General features: G+C 41.4%; 1 protein-coding gene across 2 annotated transcripts in view; it reads right to left on the minus strand.

The window, feature by feature from the left end:
• Positions 1-24,881, minus strand: part of UNC5C (unc-5 netrin receptor C) — a 243,068-nt gene that overhangs the window by 22,052 nt on the left and 196,135 nt on the right. The window contains exons 5-10 of one of the 2 annotated variants that reach the window (XM_041424479.1): positions 22,878-23,058; positions 20,663-20,830; positions 19,275-19,439; positions 5,854-5,910; positions 4,209-4,400; positions 2,625-2,969 (exon numbers count right to left, since the gene is read on the minus strand). In XM_041424479.1, the coding sequence (XP_041280413.1) occupies positions 2,625-2,969; positions 4,209-4,400; positions 5,854-5,910; positions 19,275-19,439; positions 20,663-20,830; positions 22,878-23,058 (1,108 nt within the window). The remainder of the gene's footprint in view (positions 1-2,624; positions 2,970-4,208; positions 4,401-5,853; positions 5,911-19,274; positions 19,440-20,662; positions 20,831-22,877; positions 23,059-24,881) is intronic. The other variant, XM_041424480.1, reaches the window with a different exon arrangement.

Raw genomic sequence — 24,881 nt, forward strand, 5'->3', positions numbered from 1 at the left:
GGAAAAACAAACAACTCTGACTAAAATTTCCAACAGCTGTAATGGGACATCTCTCCCTAGGCAATTCTTACTTAATTAAGATCAGGAAAGAAAAGCAGTGGAGCACTGTCCCAGGAAGCAACAAGAACTAGTTGTTTCCTGAAAGATGGCTTCTGTGTCTGGCATCCTGTGTTTAATGCACTCAGTTGCTAGAGAGGAACTGAGTCTGCCAGGGAGACAAAACTGGGCTTCTTGGTTTTTGAAAGTGCCTAGTCCTGTAGAGTGGCTCAAAACTGGGATATGCAACCTTGAAAAAAACATGGCCAAATACACTCAGTGTCATTTTCACTAATGATTTGCTGCACACTTGATTAAAAACCACTGTTCTTACATTACTGCCATTTAAGAGCTGTCTTGTCTCTACACAACAAACATGGCCTATGAACTGGCTATTTCACTCTGCTGGACACATCTCAGCCAGCTCTCCTTGTAGATATGGAATAGCTGGAAATCAGTGGCAAGGATTTGCATACACAGTTATTGCTACCACATAGCTGAAAACAAACCTAGAGGAAGATTATTTACATCAATGTGTTTACACTAGAGACACTTTATAGACACCTTGCATGGCTCTGCCTATTTTCTTTAGCATACGGTTTGGTTACACTGGACACCTCCCGTGTGTTGGTGTGCAGGGCCTCAGTCCCATACACAGCTTTGAAGGAGTGGGGTAGCTAGGACAGCATTTTCCACAGATGTCTTCTGGCACTTGTGTCTTTACAGCCTGTTACAACCTAACTTGTGCACACTTGCAGCTGTAACGGGGTAGGTGTACTGAAACTGAAAGGCTTTGATCCTTTGAGGAGGACATACGTCTAGAAGCAGCACAGAGGCACACAAGATAGCAGCAGACAGATTATTTTATTTTACAGAATCATTACTTTAATCATTTTGAAGGGATTACAACACTGAATGTTTTTCTTTACAAATTGATATTAATATATGTGAATTAGCAATGACTAATAGACTTTGCTGATAATGAGCACCACTGTGGCATATGAAAAGTGAGTATCAATATCTATCTTCAGCTGCTACTTAGAAAAATATGAAATCCAAGATTGTATAGCACAGATTTTCAACACTGCTTATCATTCAGCACCAGATTTATTGAAGTAGTTCAGCTTTCAGTTAAATTTAATAGATATTTTTGCTTCCCATTAGACAGGAGCTCAGAGAGCAGGGTTATGGGTCCAAGCAATTTTGGCTGCTTCAGGGGCAGTGTGGGACTGCATCCTGGAACCAAACCACCCAGGTACTGGGCCACCTAGGCATTTTGCTTCCTCCATAACATGAACAAAAAAGAAATGATCCAGCAAAGGCACAGGGTAAAAGGGCAGGCACCCTCTCCTTGGTGAGGGCATTTGCTGTAAAATGGCCAAGCTGTGAGCTGCAGTTTCACATATACTGTCGTCCTTCCTGAACCCAGTGAAACTGGGCAGGTGTGTTCCTGACCACTGTATACCCTGCACATCCCTCACATCAAATGCTTTATGTATTTTATTTGTTCTCACTTTAGATATTAATGCTGCTCTGCAGTATCATGCTAAACCCATGGGAACATCTAGGTGCTGAACTTCCTTAGAAAGAAAGTCAACACTTCATGTAGGAACCAAACAGCAGCAGCATGGCTCTGCTAAAAAATCTGTCTGAAAGGCCTGAGCTCTCCCAAGGCCTCCTTGGATGCTCTGAAGTTGCCTGCTGGTGTTAGGGTGGCCCAAAGGGACTTGGAAACCTGACTTGTGCTGTATGAGAAAGATTGAGCAGCATGTTGCATTAAATCAGCAGGTCCTCAATGTTCAGTCCCTTTCTTTCCTAGTTGCAAAGCAAGTCAACAATAAATACAGGTAAAAAGCCTCCCGAAAATGGTGTTCTGCTGTCCAACTTCTATTGCACATAGACTGCCATGAATTGGAAGTGGAGCAACCCATTTGTTTTTAAATTAATTTGTTCTCTTTTCGTACGATGACAAAATAGAGGCTTACTGTATTAAGTCCCTTTTCTAGAACTGCATGAAAGGAAAAGGTGATGCTGAATTGCACTTGACACAGGGAAGCTCTGACACCTTGCACGTCTCAGAAAGTGGCTAAGAGCCCCGCAATATTCTGTTTAGAATCAGACAATCATTTAGGTTGGAAGAGACCTCTAAGATCATTGAATCCAATCATTAACACATCAGTGTTCACCACTAGATCACATTCCTGTGTGTTACTTGGGAGAAGAGACCAATCCCCACCTTGTTGCAGCCTCCTTTCAGGCAGTTGTAGAAGGGGATAAGGTTCCCTCTCAGCCTCCTTTTTTCCAGGCTACACAACCCCAGCTCCTTCAGCTGCTACTCCTAAGACAGGTGCTCTTGTAGTGAGGGGCCCAAGTCTTCCTCAAGACTGTAGTGTTTAAAATCTGGCCAGGACTTTGGGTAGAAAATATTCCAAGTACTTTTGTAGATGGAAATGGAGGGGGGGAAAAACCCCATCTATTTCTTTTGATCAAAGAAAAGGCAGAGTCTCATGTATAGACTTTCTTTCCCCATATAAAAGCTAACACCACTTAATCCCCCAAAAGCAGTTGCTAGCATGGCTAGCACTTACCTGAATTGGGAATTACTAGGTGGCCTCCTAAGGAGTTGAAGGTCCCAAAGGCGGTGCATGATGGGTCAGTTTGCCGAGCAAGGCTCTGGTTCTTCATGTTCAGGGTCTCATTGTCCAGCAGAGACTGTGTAATCTGTGGGGACAGCTTGGAGGAGAAGTCAGAGAGGTCATCCTGGGGAGTGACTGCACCGGAGGTATTATAAACCTTGATCTTCAAGTTGGGGAGCGGGTCCAGGATTGGAGAGTTGGTCATGGGGATTTTATCAGAGACATCATGCAAGGCATACACAGGACCCCTGTACATGGCTGCAGCAGAAGTGAGGTCTGGTGGCACTGCCAGGAGGTCTGCAGTGGAGATGAGAAGGAAGAACCATGTTATTTCTCTGTTCTGGTGACTTTTTTCTGAGCAACAATTTGGATTTGCATTTTGTCTTTTATTCCAAATGTTCAGATACACAAAGTCCCTGAACCTTCATCTTCATTTCCATGAATTCTCCAGCAAACTCTCAGGGCTCCTATTGCTCCAGCTGCTTTGGAATCCGATTGCAGTACGAAATTACAGCACGCTTCTGCTCTGAAGAGTTTTCACTGGGAGTATTTTTCTAGACTGCACTCAGATTCCAAATATGACATGCTTAGCTTCAGGGCAAGATGTTTTCATCACTCTGTAGATCAAGTTTTAACTAAACACCCCCTCCCTAAATGCTATGTGACAATCATTAGCCAATTTTTCTAACTGGCCTAATGACAGCATTCCTGAAATATAAGACAACAAGACTATGAAATCATCATTCCATGACTCCCTGCAGTGAGGGATTAGTACCTGCATCACATTTTTCTAATATTTGCTTTAAAAGTTTCACCAGCAAAGAAAACACTTCTGCTAATCTTACATGTAACAACTCTTTGTCATCTTAACTTTTACAGTGTAAACATTCTTCTTCTGTAGATATTGGGAAAAAAAGAAGAATTCTTCAGCCTAAACAAGTGTTTTGATAAAGGCAGCATTACCTTTAGAGGTTTGTTCCTGGCCAATGAAGTGAGGAAAAAAAAATCAAGCTGTTATGCATCAATGATAAAAATATTAATTATTAAATTATGTTCTACCACAACTTCTACATTTTCTATAAAATGCACAGTACTTCTCAAACTACTATTTATACCAGTGGAGACAGGATATAGGAAGAAAAGCTATTAGTAAAATAAAGGGGAGGGAGCTGTGATAGAATTACTGTAGTATCACTCCTGTGGTGCATCCTGCCTCCATTGTTTCTGCCAGAGCTTTGCCTTTGATTCCAACTTGAGCTGGACTTGTATTTCCACAAAAGTGTCTGAATTTCACTCTCACATTCATGCTCTCTCTTCAGAAGTTAAATTCACCTGCTTTATACTCTTGAGCACTGCTGACAAATGCCACCATGGGTTTTGAGCCTTAGACAATCAGAAACAAATGAACATGATCTTTCTCCTCTTTATCAAGCAGGCATCAGCAGGCATCCAGCAATATCATTCATGCAGCCCAAGAGACCATAATCCGATAGCATTTCCCTGGATTGGTCAAAATGGAGTGAAATGCCAACTAACCTTGCCTTGCAGCCTTGATGTTGACAGGCTGAAATCCCCCATTTAGTGCTGAGGAGTCAATGATATCCGACTCAAAATCCCGGTGGTTCTTGCGATAGACAAATAGGGCCACGACCACGGAAATGGCCAGGCAAACGATCACGGCGATGACGATCCCCACATAGAGAGCAACATCATCTGAGTCAGGAGCAGCTGCAGGGAGAGAGGCCAGGAAGCTTCAAGAAATGTCCTCCTTACAGGGACTTTCAAGAAAACATGTTATTATTCTCGTTTCCTGCAGATATTTACTGCCCTTTTTATAGGCTAATTTAAAATCCATTTCCAACATCATATAGCAGGTCTATGCCCTTTTGATGGAAAACAATCCTTGATTTCTCTCTAACTTGTGTTCTAACTCTTTATCTATCCACTTGTTCATCTATCTAATACTCAGGCTAAGCTACTAAGCAAAACATGTAATAAGACCTAGTCTTAAGAACCAAATTCACCCTATGAAATGAGATTATGTCTTAGTGACATAATGGCATAATATTGGCATTTAGAAGTTCATCTGATACCAAAAAACCCCGTGGATTTTCAAACTTCAGAAGCCTTATTTTTACTTTCAAAGAAGTAAAAGAACCCAAAATTTCATTTTCTATGGAATACCTGTAATATTAGGACATATCTTTGGTTGGTTTGGTTTTTGTTTTTTTTTTGAAATGTAGCCTGTCATTACTGCCTTCCATCCATTTGCCTTCAAAAATATACGTTAGTAAATTAGTAAAACAGAGAATCAAGCATTGAATTCTCATCAATGGCATTAACACATACATATTAAGATAAAAGCTGAAGAAAGCACAAGAAATAATGTGGTAATTTACCAAAAGGAACCAAAATTTATTAGAGCTGTCTTGTGAGGAAATGGCTATGATATTTCTACTAGCTTCTTGTACATATCTTCAGCACCAATTCCAAGCTAATCTCTAGCATCATTATCCACCAGACATTTTTTTTCCAAAAGGTCTGAATATGTTTTCAAAAATTGATGTATTTCTGTACAGTGAAGAATCCCATTTTTATAAATACCCTAATGAAAAAAGGAAGCGCAAAAACAAATCAGACTCTTTTAGTACCCCATTTTTGTTGGTTTGAAACATGTGAAATCACTTTTATTTTATCTCTTTTAGCCATTTAAGCCAAGCTGCCCTCCAGCTGCAGAGGTGAGAGCTGGCAGATGCAGAAAGGGACTGATCAATCTCCGAAAGCTCCGGGCTACCAGACCTTCAATTTACCAAACTTGAAACATCCCATTTTTAACCCAGCAGTTCAAGAAGCAGAACTCCTGAGTTCCGGCTCAAAGACAAGTTACCCTTCCACCACACTCCGTCCAGTTGCTAAGGGAGTTTTAATGAGAAGATGGCTCATTCTCTCCAGTTTCTGTCTCTGAGGCAGCATCTTCTCCCATTTCCCTCATGCACAAAGGCCCTTATAATCCTGTGTCTGCTGCAAAGCACCGTGCCTGCTGTCAAGCAAGCAGAATGTCATCCTGCTGAATAGGTCCCTTTTTTGCCTAGTCACACTGAGCTTGCCTAACAGTAAAGCCTGACCCATGGAACAGCGTCAAATTAGCATCCAGGAACATAAAAGCAAACATTAAACTTACAAGAAAATCCATATTCATTCTGGGTTCTCTGTTCAGTTGAAATAGGATAAATGAAACCTTAAAAAGAAAGAAATTAAACAAAAATGGGAACAAAATCAAATGAGAAGAACAAAAAAAATGAAGCATGAAAAATAGTTTAATCAAAAAAAAAAAAAAAGAAAGAAAAGAAGGAAAAGAAACTGATTGCAATTTAAAATTCTGATACAGCACAGAATTATGATTTTGCATCCCCTGTCTCCTCCAGAGCCTTACTAAGAATTAATAAGCAGGCAGATTGAATTTCTAAGCCAAAATCGGTCTCGAGTCACTAACTTTGGAGTGCTTAAAGTCTTTCTTTTATTGAGCATAAACTGTAATGGATCTAATTTATTTCAGACATCTAGGGTCATTAGCATATGGAAAGTCTTTTTATCCTTATCCCTGCCATATGCTTTAATTCCCAGGACATGTTCGGTGAGGCTCTAAACAGTTTTTATATTTAATTATAATAGCTTGCTGTTGATCTAATAGAGCTAAAGGAGACCTGTTGTCACTGGTCAGAGGTTAAATACTGATTCGTGGAACAGTCTACGCACAAAGCCCTCTCTCTGTATTTCTTTGGAATTATTTTTTCTTGTGCTTATTACATGTTCAATAGGAATTCCTTAGAGAGTAAAGATTTTGTCAGCAAACAGTAAACTGAGTGGTTTTTCTTTGAAATCATTACAAAATCAATAAGGCCCCCGGGGTCAGATCATTATTTATTTGAAATCTTTGCAAGCACCCTATATCGACAAAATCATAACACAATTTACAGCTTTATTTCAGGATGGATAAAGAAGAGATATCATTTCCTTTGTCTTTTCCTTCTGCAGTCCCCACAGCACAGCACACTGGAGCTGCTTAGTTCAGCCATGAATCCTGTGAACCCACTAAACATCTCCCAAGTGGCAAATGAGTGAAGCGCTCCAAGTCCCATCCTGCTGGAAAGGTGAATGACAAATCCCAGCTAAGCAGGGGAGTCACTGTCTGGGATGGGATTAGAGTCAGTGTAAGAAAAAAGGTACTCCTCCTCCATCACCTTCCCCTAAGTTCTCCTGAAGGGAATTTCAGCCCATCCCCTTTGATCACACTGCAAGGAGCTCACACAGCTAGGGACGCCCTGCAGGTGAGACAAAACTGGAAAATTTCTTCCTGGTGTGTGCCTCATGCACAGGGCCACGTTACAGGCAGACCAGAGTAATAATCCCCAGCTCCCAGAACCACTGAGCTTGAGTGATCTGTTGTGAGCATCTGTTGTGCTCTACACATATCTTGCTGTCGGCTGTATTTTTTGTTAATGAAGACACAGTCTATCCCAACAACAGGCATAGACATACCTCTTTCCAAAATTTCCAGGCATTAACTACTGCATAAATTCTACCTTACCTGAAATACCAGAGCAAATCCAGCTGATTTTTGATGATGATGTTTTCTTCTGGGACATCATGGCACAAACTATACTGCCTGTAATCTCTGTTTAAAGCTTTACCTCACAGCAAGGATTCCAGTCATACCAGTGTTTTTAGAAATATTATGTTCTTACATTCATTTCCCTGTCTTTGAGGCAAGTTCACGTATGTGTACTCTCAACATGCATAATCAACATTTTGTTAATAACTGCCTTCTCTTTCTCCTGGTGTACTTGAGGTATTGGCCATGAACAGTCTGGTGAGTAACTTCTGAGGGCTTGAGTGAGTGCTCAGTAAGTCTGGGCATGAATTTACAGTACTCTTGTTACTCCCAATACTCCCCAGATAAGTGCTGAGGCTCATAATTTGGTAAAGGTAAATTTCAGCTATAGCCTTATGCCCAATATTTCCTTTGGCAAGATATCTCTGGAGAAACCAAGTGGCAAGCAGAAGGAACTTAAAGGCCCAGAGACAAAGTGGAGTTTAAGCTGGATGCATCTCTGAATGACTTTTTGCCTTGTCTTCAAATCCATTGGGAAAGCTGAGGATGTCTCCTTGCATTTTATGTGCCCCAGCAGGTTCTCAGGAGAGATGGAATGGAGCAGCTCACATTCCCTGGCTCTGCATCACCCATGGAGCTTGAGTTCACCTGTGCAGAGCTGAACAGGCTATTCCTCTCTCCTCACATTGCATCTGAGGTGGTCAGTTTTGTGTTCAAGGCTGTGCATCACTCCTGCCACATCTGAAGGGATCCAGCAACTGCCACTCACAAAAGATGGCACCACCTGGATTAGCTGTGATGTTACTGAAAGCATCCTTTCCTCACAGGAAAATGGAAATCCAGATTCAAGCTTTTACAGCAAAGTAAACAAGCACAATCCTCAAATATTCTAAAAGAAATTTGCCTCATTGCAACCTCTCCACAGACCTTGCAAGTACAAATACATTTGTCACAAATACATTGTCACAAATACTACAGATAGCACCCCTGCAGCTACATAAGAGTGATGCCAATTTCCTCTGCAGAAATGTTTTGTGCACACATTCAAAGATGCATCTATTGAAACAGGAGGAAGAGGCAAGAATACTTGCCTTCTACCAAGCATCCACAGGATGATTCTGCCATTTGGGCAGGACAATTTACAACAAGCTTAGTTTTAAGCACGCCTTTGTCACTCCTTCAAAAGGGCAGGGGCAAGGAGAAGACCTGCAGCCCTGCACTGGCGATGGGCAGGAGGAAGGCTTACTGCCACAATCCCAGCACAAGAGAATGGGGTTTTCTACATGAAGCTGGCTGTCACTCTGGTCCCTCTGACCATGCCTTCAAACAAAGAAGAAAGGACATTTTCATCAGATAATGACACAAGCCTGCTGGGATTAGTAACTGAAATAATGAAGAATGTCTTCCCTCCTCTCTTCAGAGTAATTGCAGTGAAGAGAGACCTTTTCCATGTTGGTTTTTTTTTTTTTTTTTTTTTTTTTTTTTTTTTTTTTTCCCTTACTCCTTGTATTAACAGCACTACTTGGCAAATACCTAAGGGACTTCTACCAGGGTGATGAACATTTTTAATGAGTGTGAATTTAGAAAGGTGCTGGAGGGTTTGACTCTAGGAAGGCTGCTGACTCAGAGCAGCTGGTTTCACAGTGAGCTACTTTGAGGACAGTAATTTAAGCTTCTTCCTGCAGCTTGTTGGGAAATACATATTTTCAAGAGCGCTTCTGCTATTTTGTTGTGTAACTTACTGTTGAATGAGTAAAATAGCAATAATCTTACTTTATGTGTGCATAGTGCCTGCTGTTTGAGGTTTTCAAAGGCTTACCAAAATGGGTATTTGTTTCTCTCATTCTACAAGTACATCACCCTATGTCAAACCTGAAAAATCAGTGGGAGGCTCAGGTTAACACACAGAAATTGAACCACTATAATTGCATGGTAAAGGCATTCAGTAAAAAGCTTTTAGTTAAGTTAATGTTTCTCCTTGTATTCTACTTTATAGTCCAATTTACGTTTGTAAATGTATTTTTTTGTGCCTATGGAACTGTTTCTATCAAGTGTCAAAGCTGGGGTTTTTTTAACGAAATTAATTACACTGGCACAAGTTCTTTGTACAAATGCAGATGTACCATTAAAAAGGTGCTTTAAGCAGACATCGCCTATTTTGTTTCTAGAAAGTATGAGAAAAGCAATTTAATCATCTTTATAATGATGCAACACACTGGGAAAAGCAAAGAAGGGTGCATATGTCAGGTTGTACTTGAAAAATTAACCAATCCAATGTTGACATATAGAAAAGACTACAGCAGGCTTTTTATCAATTTACTTTAACTTAATTTAAGCATCAGTCACACTTGGCACTGATTTGGGAAATTGTGACCATTTAACTGAATAGACTGTGAAGCTCATTTAATTAGTTTGCTGCAGTTTGTGAAGGAAGATGATCCCCAAACATTGGAAGTCTAGCCTGAGCATCCTGGTCCCACATGCCTTGTTCTGACCTTCTGGAATAACATTTGTGCTGGAGGCCCCTGGAGACAGAGCGGCTGCTCTGTGTCACTGAACATCCCTCAGGATATCTGCATGTGATTGTCACCAGTCACCAAAATGAATGTTCTAAGCTCTTCTTCTTCCACTGGGAAAGAATCTACCCTTAGCATATTCATGGGCATTTATACACACATGATGCTCAGCCTGGGAGCTCAGGATCATGACCATGGGCATTCTGAAATCCTTTGTTTGATTTTACCTAGAAAGCCATGGGAATATATTGCCTTGGCCTGTGAACTGGAATATTTTAAAGAGAATTTTTATCCCTGTGTTAAAAAACTCCAGGTCACAGCTTCATGCAGAGAGAACTTTGTAACTAGCTCCCCTTTTTGGTCTGTAATTGGTTTTGCTAGCTTCCTAGTCATGCTGAATTTGTATTAATGAATATCAATTTTAGAGTGAACTGATCAGATTATGAAAATATTTTACTCTGCTGCTTGCAGAAATTAAAATATTTAAGTAAGAGAGGAAGAAAAATACACAGATTTCAATTTGTATTTTTCCTGCCTATTTTCCCTCTTTCTGGCAACTATGTAGGTAAGACAGATGAAGTAGCTCAAGATGATATTTCTGGCCACTTATTTACTAGGGCTTATAGAGTTTGGGTCACATTTACAAAAATATTTACAATTACCCTGCAAAGAAATAGTTTTATAGCATTATCTGCTGAGGTCACAGTTAATGATACGTAGCTTGAGACTGTATCGAGATCAGTGAGACCTGGAGACCTGCACTTTTATTTAATAAGGTGAAGATTGCATAAAGCACACCATAACTGCTAGTTTATTCAATGCATCATACTTTAATCTGGCACCACTTGCTTCTAATCTATAAACTCTCTTTACTCTCTCTGTAGCAGTTTCAAAAACAGCTGAGCTCAAGTAATTCCATGGTCCCCTCTGAAAGCCTGGCCACATGATGTGCCTCAAGGACATCCTGTTGCAGAGAACTCAACATGTTGAGCATAACAAATTGTAAGAGCACTTTCCCCCTCTTTTGGCTCCAAAATCAATGCCCTCAAATCACCTCTGAGAAAACAAAGAAAAGAAAGCATTCAACTGCTGCCTTCCTTTCTCAGGAAACACACGGAGACTGATTCTTACATGCAGCTGGTTAACATTTGAAGGAAGTACTTCTTGGATGATATAAAGTAGGTGTGTGATATAAAGTAGGTATAAAACGTGACATGAGTCTACTGAAACAACTCAGTAAACTTTTTTTTTGCTGTGATACATGCCCATCAGATGAATTCCAGTATCTGATAACTCAAAGCCAGCAAGCTGGTAATTATTTTTCATACCAGACCCAAAAAATATGCACCCAATTGCCTCTGTTCTTAATTCCCAAAATGAGGTCTTCTTTCAGCATTAAGTCATATTACCCTCCTCACTGGGCCAGCTCCACTAGGTCAGAATTTAATTTAAAATATTTGGGTTTTGCCAGAACTTTCTATGAGTCTCAATCTCAGAAATTATCCTGGAAAGTTTGAATAAAATTGGTTTAAGAACCCTAGTAACTTTTTTTCTTCTTGTTAATTTCTAGTTCAATTGATCTCAATGAGTAAAAAAAACCTCAACTCCCCCTAAGTATATATTGCTGTTTCCAAATTCCACGTTCCAGAAATTCAGCCAGTCTCCCTTTCCCTGTAAAATGCCATTCTCAATTCCATGTCGGCCCAGTTTCAGGTTTTTTTTGCATTAATGGGAAGAGACATTAATCAATTCTATATTCTGAATTCCATTATACAGAGAGGGTTTTGAGACAAGGAAGAAAAAGTTATATGTCCCTGCAGTGTTTGCAGTGCTGTGACTGTGACCTTGCATTACCAGTCCTGTTCCCTTCTGCCCTACCTCACTCACCATCATTCCTACAGCTATCACCAGCTTGCTTGAGTGTCTTCTGTACTTTTAAAGGAAATTCTAGATGATCAGTACAGTGTGCAAAGGCTCAAAGCTTTCAGAAAAGATTTTCAAGGCCTTTCAAAATATTAATTCAGATACATTGCAATGCTTTTGGACTCCATCTAAGTCCATCTAGGTTTCTGTCTATGATGGCCAAACAGTCACATATTCCCATCTTACAAGAAAAAAATTAGGAGTTTTAATTTGACATTCAGGAGTTTTAAATTGCTTTGTCCAAGTTCCACTGTCCAGAGGCTGCATGTTTCCAGTATTTTCTTTTCTACAAGGGGCAGAGTTAATGGTACAAGAGCAATCTTAGAGTAAACCCCACATTCTGACTGTTTAGTGTCAAGGCTTCATGTTCACTTAACATGTTGCTAATGAGATTGGAAAAGTATTACCAATCAAATTTGAACTCTATTTGTTAATTATTTCTCTCCCTTGCTATTTCCCAGGAAATGTATCACAAAACCAAGAAGATGTGATATGTTATACCTTGTGGTAGATAAAAATTAGAAGAAAATTAGAAAAAATTCTAATTGATTTGAAAGCAGGCATTCAGGGAAGAATTACACGGCAGAGCAGCTTAAAGAGGAAAATTAGGAAAAAAACTGAAAAAACAAACCAACAACAGAGTCTCTGGAACAGCAAAAATCTTTCAGACAGATTTCCCGTAGACAGAAAGATTTCCCATACACAGAAAGATTTTCCCTCCCTATATTTTCTATTCTAAAGAGAGACCTTCATATCTGTAGTAATGATGCTGAAGGTCAGATCTGATATCAGGCATCCTAGAGATAATGCACAGCAATTTATTTTCCTTCTGAAGGACTCATTATTGGCATATTCAGGGTGGGCTAATAAACAGGGAGCTTGAGGTTTCGTGACTGATTATTTACTTGGGTATTATCTCAGATCTTTCCTGAGTGGGTGAGTTAAATGGGGACACTCTTGTTTTCTCCTTGAACAGGAGTTCATGATATTCTATAATTAAGTCTGCAATTATGTTTTCATTTTAAATTAGATCCTGACATTTTTTTAACATTGATAGAAAGGTCTTGCCTGAATTTAAACATGCATGACATCTATATGGGAATAAGGGAAGATGGAAGAGAAGGATAACTTGTGGCTAAAATCTGATGTGGATTAGAATATTGAAGTTTGACATTACACAGTCTTCTGCAGTTGAGGACTTTGACCTTTTAGTTAGATCTTATGTCAGTCTTTAGTAGGACCTCAGCACTGGGTTTGTTATTCATGTTTGACAGGAAAAGTAAACACATGCCTAGCACTGCAATTCACTTGATGTGTATTTGTAGATTCCACTCTTGCAATGACTGAGTGCTAGAGAGGCTACCCGGGGTTCACTTTGCTGTAGTGGGACAAGAGCACTGAAATGAGGACAAGGGACACCACTGGAGAGAGGATACATGGCAGACAGCTAGATGAAGGGAGGGACAGTGGGAAGAGGATCTAGGAGAGGGGATCAAAACTGTTAAGAATGCTGGATAAAAAGAGTAATGGAAAGCATACATTATCCCCATGGAACAGGTATAAAAATCTTTGGCAGGTTTGTATGCTCACACATAAGATAACTTGTATTCCCCAGCTTATAACCTCAAAAATCACAATCAGCTGATCAGCTTGTTTGTTTCCCAAATTCTAGAAACTTCCTCCCCCAACATGAGTTTTCATCTAAGCATGCTGCCAATAATTTTTTAGTCCAGATTTAGAAATAGAGAGCACTGAGTTTTACTTCTGATTGTTTCACTTACTCCTTGAGGAGCCTGCAGGTTCTTATGTAACTTTGCCCTGCCTGACACTCTGACAGGAAAGCAAAAATCATGAAATATATCTGCCTTTGTATACGACAAGGATAATATAAATGTACATTATTGTCTCTGTATGGGGTGGTTTTCTTTTACAATTAAATCAATGTATCAGTTAGACTTCATAAGATTTGAATTCTTCTTTCATCTATCTGAGTAACTTTTTGAGTTTTTAATGTGTAGAGGAATAGGGAAGAATAAAAGAAAACATAAGAGGATAAAGAAGAATGAAAAGTACAGATGAACAGGGTTGTCTTTTTTTTCTCCTTTCTGCACAGCTATAATTTTTTAAATTAGTGCAGATTTTTGAAAACAGCCTAGAGATCTTACTGCACTTGCTTTCTTTAAAAATAATGTGGAGGTGGCTCTTTCTGAACTGACTGGGTTTAAGACACAGGGATTTCAGTGACCTGGGTTCTGCCTGTTGCTCTGCACTTCTACTTTCTCCCAACACTTTTATCTGCTTCAAGCAGTTGGTTTTCTAGGCAAGAGCTCTCAGTTGCACAGGGCCCATCAGAGCATGGATGCTTCTCAGCTGGGGATTTTTCATGTCACTACAATAAAATACAGATGAGTCATAACTCTGAGATGTGTGCATAAACTCCCTTGGCTGCCACACCATTACACAGTAGTTGGGTAGAAAATGGAATAACACATCCCTTTACTCATAAAAAACCCCAATATTATGGAAAACTTCCTCTAGGAACAGATGAGATGCCTGCTTCAAATGAATGAACTCCCCCTGCTAGGCCAAAACATGCCAGGTGGCTGTATCATTGTGCTGACAGACTGAATGTATTAGAAGTTCTCTCTTGACCCGCATGCTCTTAATAAAAGGTTTTATTTAATTCCTCTGCACATACAGGCTTCTGTTGCAGTCTCCCTCGAGAGACTTCTGCTTACCTTCTGGAGCTTGGAAAACATTCCCCTGCTCTTTGCACACTGATCTGCTCTGGTGGACCTGTGGTCCTCATCAAGCTGCTCTGCCCTGTAATTCTTCCCTGAATGCCTGCTTTCAAATCAAGCCAAAAAGGGAAACGAATTCTGATTCCATCAGACTTTCCAAGATGTTACATTAACCAAGCGGGACATGTGCAGAGTATGTATGTTTTGGGAAGAAAGAGATGCTAGTATCAGGGTAACCTTGCTTTCTACTCAGCACCTGTATAAACAGAGACAAGACAAGCATTTTGCCATTTCATGCCCAAGCAGGATTAACTGCATCTTTTTCACCTGCTTAAGCACTATCATTGCAAGAGGGAACCTTACAAACTTCACACTGCTTTTCAGAGGAGGATTTCAGAGCACTCAGCAAATACAGATTTGCTGTCACCATGTCACATCAATTCACTCTTGACTAGAAGGCAGCCTTTTCTAAGAAGGAATGGCATTACTAGTCTGGTAATAACATCTTCACCATGATATGGTGTCTTTTCCTCCAGTGCTGCATCTGCTATTTGCATTTCCAAGTAGTTAAGCTGTATGCAGGGAGAAGACCAGAGTAACCTGAGAGTCAGTCCAGAGTATTGTAGCAACAGGTTCAATATTTTGAATCTTTTCTTCCATTTTTTAAAATTTATAGTAGCACATCTCAGTATTTTCATACTCAAGAAACAGAGGGAAATTGTTGGATCTGTTGACCCTTGGCGATGATTCACAGGTGGAAATTTCCTTTCGTTCCTATTCAATGATAGATTTTTAATCCATATTGTGAGACTATATAAAGTAAGCAATCGTATTGCACAGAGCAACAGTACTATTTTTGTAACTATATAACCCATAGTCCTCAAGCAACAACATGTGCTTCTGTATTATCTTGCTTGTTGCTGTAAGACAGTTAGCTTTGTGTTTTGGAAAAAAAAAAATTAAAGCACAATTTAGCCAGCCTTTTATGAAAAGCAACAGTGGTCGACTAAAGCCAAAAGTGAACAGAAAAAGGGGCACTGGTTGTCACCCTCTGACTGAGCTAATGCCAACCCTGCACATCCCAGGCATGATTTCAGAAAAGCCTAAAAGACCAGCAGGCACCAACCTCATGCCTATGGAGCTGCTGCACTTACTCATTCAGGACAGGGACAATACAGATCTGAACACTGTCACTTCAGATCCTCAACAGAAAGGATATAAGTGACCTGCTGTGAGCATGACAGCTGCATGTCACAACTCAGGTAATAAGCCTTCAACATTACCATGAAGCACAGCTAACTCTCCTCATAGTTTGTGCTAACTTTCCTCTTCTTGACTATCAGCAGAATTTTATAGATAATGCAAAGGAAAAGCAGCAGTTTTGTACCACACATGTGATCTCGCATTTGTTCCAGACTGAGTCCAGCAAAACACTTCCCCTGGTACATTGCTTTAAAAATGTTTGTGACCTAGTGAAGGGAACTACTTGTACTGAAGTTTGAGGCAGCAGGAGAGAGCTTTGCTTTCTCATTCCCCACATAGAACACCCACCAAAGTCATTAGGTGATACAAGTGAAGGGCTAATTGCAGTACTTCAGTTTACAGTAATCCCCTGCGAGATGCTGTGCGTGCCTTTAAAAGTGTTGCTCCTTGCACTGAAGTATTTACCACAGTACTCACACATCAAGTGGGAAATAATGCATCTATGGAGGCAATAATGCAACTAGTGTGGGTGGTAACCAGCCAATTCTTCTTACACCTACAGCAGATTTTGTTCCAGAAGATCTTATTAATGCTATTATGGGAATTACGAAATTGTTATAATGGGAACTGCTAGACAATATTGTGTACTTGAAAACTTAAAATAGCAATGACTGCCCTGAATTTTCACTACCTCTGCTTTACCTCTTCAATTCAGCCTGCTGGCTCTCTGTGGGCTCTCTAGTTTAATGGCTGTTCATCCCTTCATGTTAACAGAAAAACACAAACTACTGGATATGGGAGAGTATATGTGTACCAGCAAGATGATTAGTCTGAATAAATGCAACAGCAGAGTTGCATGAGAAACGCCACAGTTAGTGGTAAGCACAAAGTACAGCTTTGGGCATAAAATACTGTAATTACAAGGGATGGAGAAAGCTCCACTGTTCTTATCCCCACAGAAATCGATAGTGGTGCAGACTTGTTCTCTTTGCTGAAGCAGGGGTAGTCTGATGAAAGAGCTTATTGATTTATCCAGCTGATGCTACTGAAGTGAATAATAGACTGGAAGAGAAAGGGCTTGTAAATGAGACTCATTCAATCCAGCATTTTCCAGGGTATCTTTTACACACAGCTATATAGAGATATATATTTACAAGTGAGTTTTTGTCAGAGCAACAGGCTAGTGACTCCCGGCAGAGTGTCTGCCTACTAATTCTTTGACCTCAACTACACCCATGGTGTCAACCTTCAGGCTCTCACTAAAGACTGGCAGCAAGGAGGCAGCACCAGGGCACCTAGGAACAGGAATTAACTATGGTGCGGGTAAGCAGCTGGCCAACAGATCACCCAGAGGGCTGTGGCCACAGAGAAAAGGTGGCTGAAGCTTCCTCCACACCATATGTGCCAGTCCAGACCCAGTGGCATGAAGCCACTGGAAAAGACTGTTGTGAATCTACAGGTGCCCAGGCTAAGCGAATGGTCAGTTACAGGCCAGACCCCCAAAACCTCAAATAATGTGGAAAGAGGCATGTTGGTTTTAGGAATGAAAGGAATGCTATATGTCTTCCTGGCTCAGCAGACAGATTTTCTAAGAATCTAAATCCACACAGGCAAAAATGTAAGTGTTTAGATTGATTTTGCATAAACTGAGAAAGATAAATAAATAAAAAGAGAGGGAAGGAGAGAGAGAGAGAGAGAGAGAGAGAGAGAGAGAGAGAGAGACACTGTGGCACACTGCCACAAAGTACAGTAAATCAATCTTCTCAGCAGAGATGGATCAGGGAGCAGGACTCGAAGTTTTACAGGTATATGAAACCCTGAGAGTATAAAGACACCATTAAAACACTGCCATTAAATTCCAGCACTGAAGGATTATCACAGCCCCTGGAGCTAAGCAGGTCATTATGTGACTGCATATTTTTCATTACCATTTTTTATATACATATATATGAAGCAGAATAGGATTTACAATAGTTTCACCCTCTCTCCTGCTGAAGACCTCTGCTTTATACTCAGCATCCACTTTTACAAATAAAATGCAATATACCATCAACAGATAAATGAGATCCCTACAGGGCTTTTATTCTGCTGTGCTACTATATCTACTTTTCCACAAGATTTCTGCTTAAATGGCTCTCTTTATGCACATACACAAAGATGACATACACCTGTCTAAATATAATCTGATAGTGAAGAGCTCTTCTGTGTGGGGAAATGCATCTTTTTCTCCTAATTTGCCATAATGACTTATTAACACTACTGGAACTAGGGGTGCATTAGCTTCCCTACAATAAAAATCACCAAGGTGCTGTATAGTAGGGATTTTTTTCCCTATCCTTAGAAATGAAAAGGAGAGGAGTTCTGAATGTTACTTTTCCATTTCACCATAAAAACAAGTGCTTTGAGGGATTACAGCTTTATAGACCACTGACATTGACTAACAGCTTTTAACATGATGGAAATGCTTGTGTGAGCCACGTCCAGGGAGATGTTTGTAAATCTGGGACACCTCAAAGTAAATGGTCATGCTGTGCCATAGGGTAGCTCAGAGATTGTTACCAACATAGTAGCTATCCTATATAGCACTTTTTCAAAGAGGAGACAAATTTATTAGCTGGTAGTGTCATTTTCTGTCATCATGAATATTTCAGTCAAAAGTAACCTGCCTCAGAGAATAAGAATTCCTTACTCCTTTTTCAATGATAGAACTCAGAGCATTTTATGATCTGGACACAGAGGTACTGGATGGGTACAGCCACAACTCTTTGGACAACAGAGAGCTGAGGCTTGTCAGAGAAGTACTGCAGAGAGATTGGATGAAGGAATAGGAAAGAGCTGTATGTAAGGATTCTGGCTCAGGTTATTGCACTAATGAAATGTGAAAGGGAGTTTTGATGCACTAGCAGAGCAGAGAAGACCTCATTTTTGAGAAGGGACGAAATGCAGACCTGAGTAATTGTTCATCGGTGTATGTCAGAATTACCCTTTAAACCTGCTTTTCTTTGTTTCTCTCTCTATTGGTCAGAAAGGCAGGACCACTGTGTGAATAGGTACAGGAGGAATAGACTTCAAGGCTAGAGCAGATCTTCATGAGGCTGCAGCATGCTGGCAACCAGATAGGAAGTTTGCATCAGCACTGCATTGATGCAGTATACCTCTTTCTACCACAAGTCACCCAAAATTGAAAAGGGAGCATAACATTATAAATAGAAACACATGCACTCACCATTCCTGACAGTAAGAAGCCAGAAGCTGATCTGCTTGGCCAAGTTTACTATGCTGGCTTTGCTCTAAATGCTCTGTTTTTCTATTTGCAGTGCTGTAAGAGCCACTGCCAAGCTTCTCTGGACAGATGCTGAGCCAATATAGAGAGGAGGGCTGTTTGGTGGCAGGGGGCAGGCAGTAGAAGGTTCTGTTATGACTCTTTATAATTCTTCACTGTTTCCTGTTCCAGGCAAGAGGAGTGGGGTGTCCAGACTGGTTGAGAACTGGTCCCTAACTCATTTCTCCTACAAATGGTTCTCTGAGTTTATATGCTGATTGATGCTGATCTGCAGTTATTTCAGGGTTTGCCACATACATCCCAGATCCTGGAGAGAGCACTTACCCTGCATGCAGAGCCCATCTGTACAGTTCTTGGACTGCAGCACCAGGCCCTCGCAGTCCTTCCCCCCATTCTTGGGAGCCGGGGCCGTGCACTCTCTGCGGCGCCAGTGGGTGCACTCCGTGCCACAGGTGGACCACTTGCTCCAGGATGTCCACTTGCCATCCACTGAGACAAGGAGAGGACACAACTTGTTAGGGGTACACAACAGTGAGACCAAGGCAGAGCCATGCACGTGTCAGCACAAGCCAGTCTGCAGCTCCCAGCCCCTCCTGGAGAAGGATCATCCAAGAGCCCTTCCAAGGCAGAAGAATCATCAGCCTGCTCTTCTACTTCTGGTTTGTAAACGCACATTCAGCCCCACTTCTCCTTCCTCTCTGCCCAGGCCCCATTTCTGGTCTTTCCTCCCCTTTATATAAACTTCTAACCAGTTTATCTGTGCTCAGTGTACAAGCAACAAGTCAAGAATCTGTGATTTAATTTTGTGGCAGGGGGGATGTGGCATTTTTAACACAGACGTTAGACTTTTCCAGACATTCTTCTTTAACAGGAAGATATTTAATGTTAAATATGCTCTCTTAAAAGAAATCTCTAGAGGCATCAATTTATTTCACATGAGCAGAACAAGGAATGTGTTTAGCACCTTTCAAAATCCTGCTAATTATTTTCAAAAGCACTAAAATGTACAGCTGAAGAACAATACATAAAATTGTTCCAGTGAGAGAGCTGGATTATCAAACTTCACAAGCTGAAGATGGCCTTACTGCCATCGATTAGAGTGGGTCAGTAGTAGGAGAGCTCTGGACAGTAGGACAGATGGCAGAATTTTATCAGAAGAACTCAGCAACTACATTGCATGTCCTGAAACAATTTTATATTTTTCAGAAGTTTACATTTAAATAACTTCCAAAAGTATGGGTACACATCTCTTTCCAATAAAAATGCCTTTGTATTTGACGATTGTATATGTCAGGTAAACATCTACCTCAAATTTAATATCCACATTCCAGATGCTTTACTTGCTGAGACAGCTGGACTGAACAGACATTGCAAATATATTTCCATCACAGTTGCTTTCTACATTCAAATCCCAATTCTTTCCCAGAGCTTTCATCCTTTATCTCCTAGATTTTGAAGCTCTGAATGCTCCCCAAATCTCCTGAATTGTAAGAGCTGAGACCACAGTGCAAGCAGTGTGCAAAAGAAAGGGTGGAACCTGTGCTGCTTGACATGATGTGCTCACTATTTTATCTACTTATGCACCAAAATTGAATGTTAATGCCGTGAGATGTTCGATTTATTAATAATGAAAAGGAAACTTGCAACTAATAGTGTTCTGCTGAAATGACTGATGACAGACAAAGTATTTGTGTGTGCTGCTCATACTGAACCTGGACACAGAGTGGTGCAAGCTATTTTCTGGACGCTCTGGCCCTCGCAGAAGGCGCCGCCGTTGAGCGGGGCAGGGTTGGTGCAGGTCCTCGTGCGCTTCTGGAAGCCTCTCCCACAGCGGCTGTTACACACCGACCACTCTGTCCAGGTGGACCAGCCTCCATTCACTGCAAAGCAGGAGAAAAAGAGCATGGTCACACAGGCAGCCCAACCTGGGCAGCCCCAAGGTGCTTCTGGCTCTGTGTCATGTGGCCTCGAACAGTGGCCACATGACATGGCACAGGAAACAACACTGAACAGGCACAAACCCACGTCCCCAACACACCAACTGTACACCACACGTCATTGTACAAGCTGAAGAAATGCTGATGCTGAATGAAAAACATCATTTGATGACTATTAGGGTTGGCAGGTGACCTGCCTTATCCTGAAAACCAACCTCACCCAGCCTTAAGTGCCTGGTGGAGTGTGTATGAACAAAATCCCTGCAGGTTCAGAGAGCTCTGGCAGCCAGAAGCCCGTGCCCTGAAAGCTGCACTGTTTTCCAGAGGGAGATAACCTGCGCTCCCACTCATGCTCAGATGCACCCATCACCTATGCATGCTGAGAGACCCCCATGCTTTGATTAGATATCGAGAGTTCTCGTTTTCTTTCTTTCAAGCAGGTGACTTCAGGATGTCAGGACAATTTCACTCACCCCTCTGTGGACATAGCTGGTGCATACCTAAATGTCCCAGCACTTCTCTAAGCTGCTCAGAATGAGTTAATGCTAAATGCATTTCTTTCTGTTGGACTTTGGGAAGATATTTATCTCTGGAAAGATATTTATGGTGACTCTCCTTTTCATCTGTCACGGTTTCTGGGATAGATGGAGGAATGAAGGAGTTGTGCTCTTCTACATAATATTGTGATTGCCAGGTATGGCTAATAACATATTAACTGCTCAGATTCCCTAAACCCAAATGTTTGTGATATGACACAACACTTAAGCAGCTCTGGCAGCAAAACCCATAAAAATGCCTGCTCCCTACACATGTCTCTTGAATACACTTTTGAAAAAAAATTCTTTATATGTGTCAGGAAGGGTTATAGTATGCCTACATCTTTATGTTTCTGCATTCATCTCAGTTACAAAACATGGTGCTCTTGCATGGTCCATCCCTCAATACCAAAAGCACTGCTAATCAACTCAATTCAGTCAGTTTTCTATAAAAACTGAAGTAAAAAGCCCTCATTGTAACTTCAGAGAAGCAACTGCTTACAATTAAATCTAACTGCTACCCTGAATATGAAATGAATATTAGGGATAATCATAGGGATTTTTTCCTACTTGTCTATCCTATAATTAAGCTGATTGTAAGAAACACCAGTTCAGTCAGCTGGCACATAATCAGAGCAGGTTTTGTTCTGGTGGATGCCCCCACCTGGAATGCATTTGGGGAAGTAACTCTGCAGGGGCAAAGGCTTGGACTGGTGAGGCAGAGCTGCAGCACAACACAGGCTGGAAAAGACTCTAGGAGGGAATCCCATCCTTTCGCAGCCAAAGCATGGCCTGTCTCAGCCACATCAGGACTGTGGATGCTGACACAGAATAATGCTATCCCAGGCTTTATATTCACCCAATGTTTAGTTTTAAGCTAGGCTGTGTGCCTACAAACTTCAGTCCCAGAATGCTTTGCTTCTTTGCTCCTGGTGTCAGGGTGTGTTTTGGAAGCTTTGGAAGTTAAATAAACTTATTTGAAGAGTTATAAGAAGATGGTGGATTCTGATGAGCTCTGACACTCTTACTGGAAGCATAAACTCTCTACCAGTTTCACTCTTATTTCAGAAAAGAGTCACTAAGAACACGAACTATGTTGGTAATAAGCCATGTCTAGGACACTCCTGCTGGAAGATGTGCCCTGGTGGCTCCTTGCTGTATGCAGCCAGTGTGTGTCACAGCAAGGGGAACAGCCACCTTCTCTCCAATGAGGCTGTTTGTGCAGGAGACTGCTCCTCCTTTAACACCATTGCCTGTCACCAATAAGACAAGTCATCAGACTCCTGAGGGATTTCAGCAGTGCCCCTGACTGCAGTCCCCGTGTGTGGCTGCAAGTCACCAGGCAGCCCAGCCTGGGCACTGACTGCAGCCAAAGCTGCACAAGGGCATTGTGCACCCCTCTCCTGCTCTGGGTGTGTGTCCATCCACCTGCAACAGTACAAGGCATCACCTACCATAGACTATCACTGTCGCTGTGGTGCTTTTCCTTTTGGCCACGATGTTTTTTGCAACACAGGTGTAATTGGCGGTGTCAGAAAGCCGGGCTTGCTTGATGATCAGGTTGTGATCAATGGTGATGTAAAAGTTTCGGTCTTCCACAGGATCAATCACCTCTTCATTCTTCAGCCACTCCACCTTGGGGTTTCAAAGGGCCAGAGAGGAGGCAGTGAGTCAGCAACAAGTCACACCAATATGGACAGACACAGTATCTGTGATTGCATTGCTCATCCCAGAAAACACTACGAGCCAAGGCATGTGACAAAGAATCCACCTGATGAACATCACCAACTTCAGGGCAGAAAAAGAGGAGAACACTCTTCATGCCTACCCTTTCCTTCAAGCCCTCTTTTGTCCCACCCACCCACCCACCCAACAGCTATCTTGCCTTGCCTTGAAAACATTAATGCATTTTCAAAGACTGCCAGGTACTGTACAGGGAAAGGCTGGTCTGTGATTTCAGAGTCAGAAGCAAGGCAAAAAGAAAGGGTGATATCTTAGGAACATATCTGCAAACCGAAAATTCTCCTACAACAACAGAAACCCTAAATCAGCACAGATCTCACCCATTATTTTCCATGTCTTGCTAATCAGGCAGTTAGTAATGCAGTAACCTTATAGGTACCTGACCTGGGTCTAAAACCATGAGACTCTATACTGGAGTATGTAGTACTAACAAATCATAAACCCCAATATTTTTAAGTACGTTTGCACTCACATGCACATTGTCTTGCTTCAATGAGAATGAAACAAAATAGAGTCAGTTACCAAGGAAATAGGAAATCACAAGGACATCAGTGCTTATTTTTCCTCTTTATTTGTGTAAGCTATATTTTACTTTAATAAAGCGTGATTTCCTTGGTTGCACAGAAAAATATTTTTAATATGAGGTTTTTAATGTAGACAATATTCTCTTTATTGCCTTCCTTAGAAAACACCCTGTTATATCCCAGCTGACTGCTGTGAGCCACTCTAATATAATTTGGCTGCAAATCTAGTAGCTCGTTTTCATTTGAACTGAGTGCGCTGAAGGACAGGACTGGGGTTCTGGATGGATCAAAGCTGGGCCTTCATGTCACTGGATCACTTCAGCCTGTGCCCAGGATTTAATTAAAGGAAGAAAAACATAACTACAATCAACCCACTGGACTCACAAGGTGCTAGCTGCCAAGCCCTTCTCTCACAAGCTCCACTTTTCTAAACATTTGAGGAACTATCCAAGCATTGACATACCCCAAAAGCCACCTGAGACAGCTGTACAGACTGCTCCAAACCCTGGTGAGAGAAAACAATGATTTCTCCTGGTGTTCAACACAGAGGGCTCAATTCACCCTCAGACAAAGCCAGTCAATGCTGCAAGAGCAGTGCTGGCAGATGTGTGCTTGGATTATAGGTGCCCACCCCCCACTCCCCATCCTTAGCCCTACTTAAGCAGCTCCAGCTCCCCCACTCCAGTTTGGGTGGATGCACTTCAGGTATGAGCTGCTTCCAAAGATTTACATCTTTAGTGAATGTAGAGCCACTGCTCCAAAGGAGGCTTGATTTAAACCCCTCTCTTTCACAGCACATCACTGTGGGATGTGGCAGCCCCACAGCTGTCAATACTGCGGAGCTGAAAGACAGTGGTGCAGCAAGGGCTCTGGAAATGGATACGTGTGTCTGCAAGGAACAGTGGAGGAAGAAAAAGACATAAAATTTTGGAAGCTGTATTTCTGTCACTATCACAATCATGTTGCACAGTGGAAGACACAATCTCTTAGTCAATAATCTGTTTTTCCTTGACAGAATGACTAAACTTGTTTTTTTCTGCCTTTCTTGAATCCTAATAGGTTTCAGGTGTAATCAAGACAGACAGATTCCTGTTCAGTCAATGGCAATATTGAGCTCCTTCCTCACCTGCAGGCTGAGTCTGCATGAATTCTAGACTGAAAATCAAGCCAGAAGATTATCTCCATCAGTGG

The sequence above is a fragment of the Onychostruthus taczanowskii genome, unplaced genomic scaffold (genome assembly GCF_017590055.1).
Source record: "Onychostruthus taczanowskii isolate IOZ18803 unplaced genomic scaffold, ASM1759005v1 scaffold82, whole genome shotgun sequence".
Lineage (NCBI taxonomy): Eukaryota > Metazoa > Chordata > Aves > Passeriformes > Passeridae > Onychostruthus > Onychostruthus taczanowskii.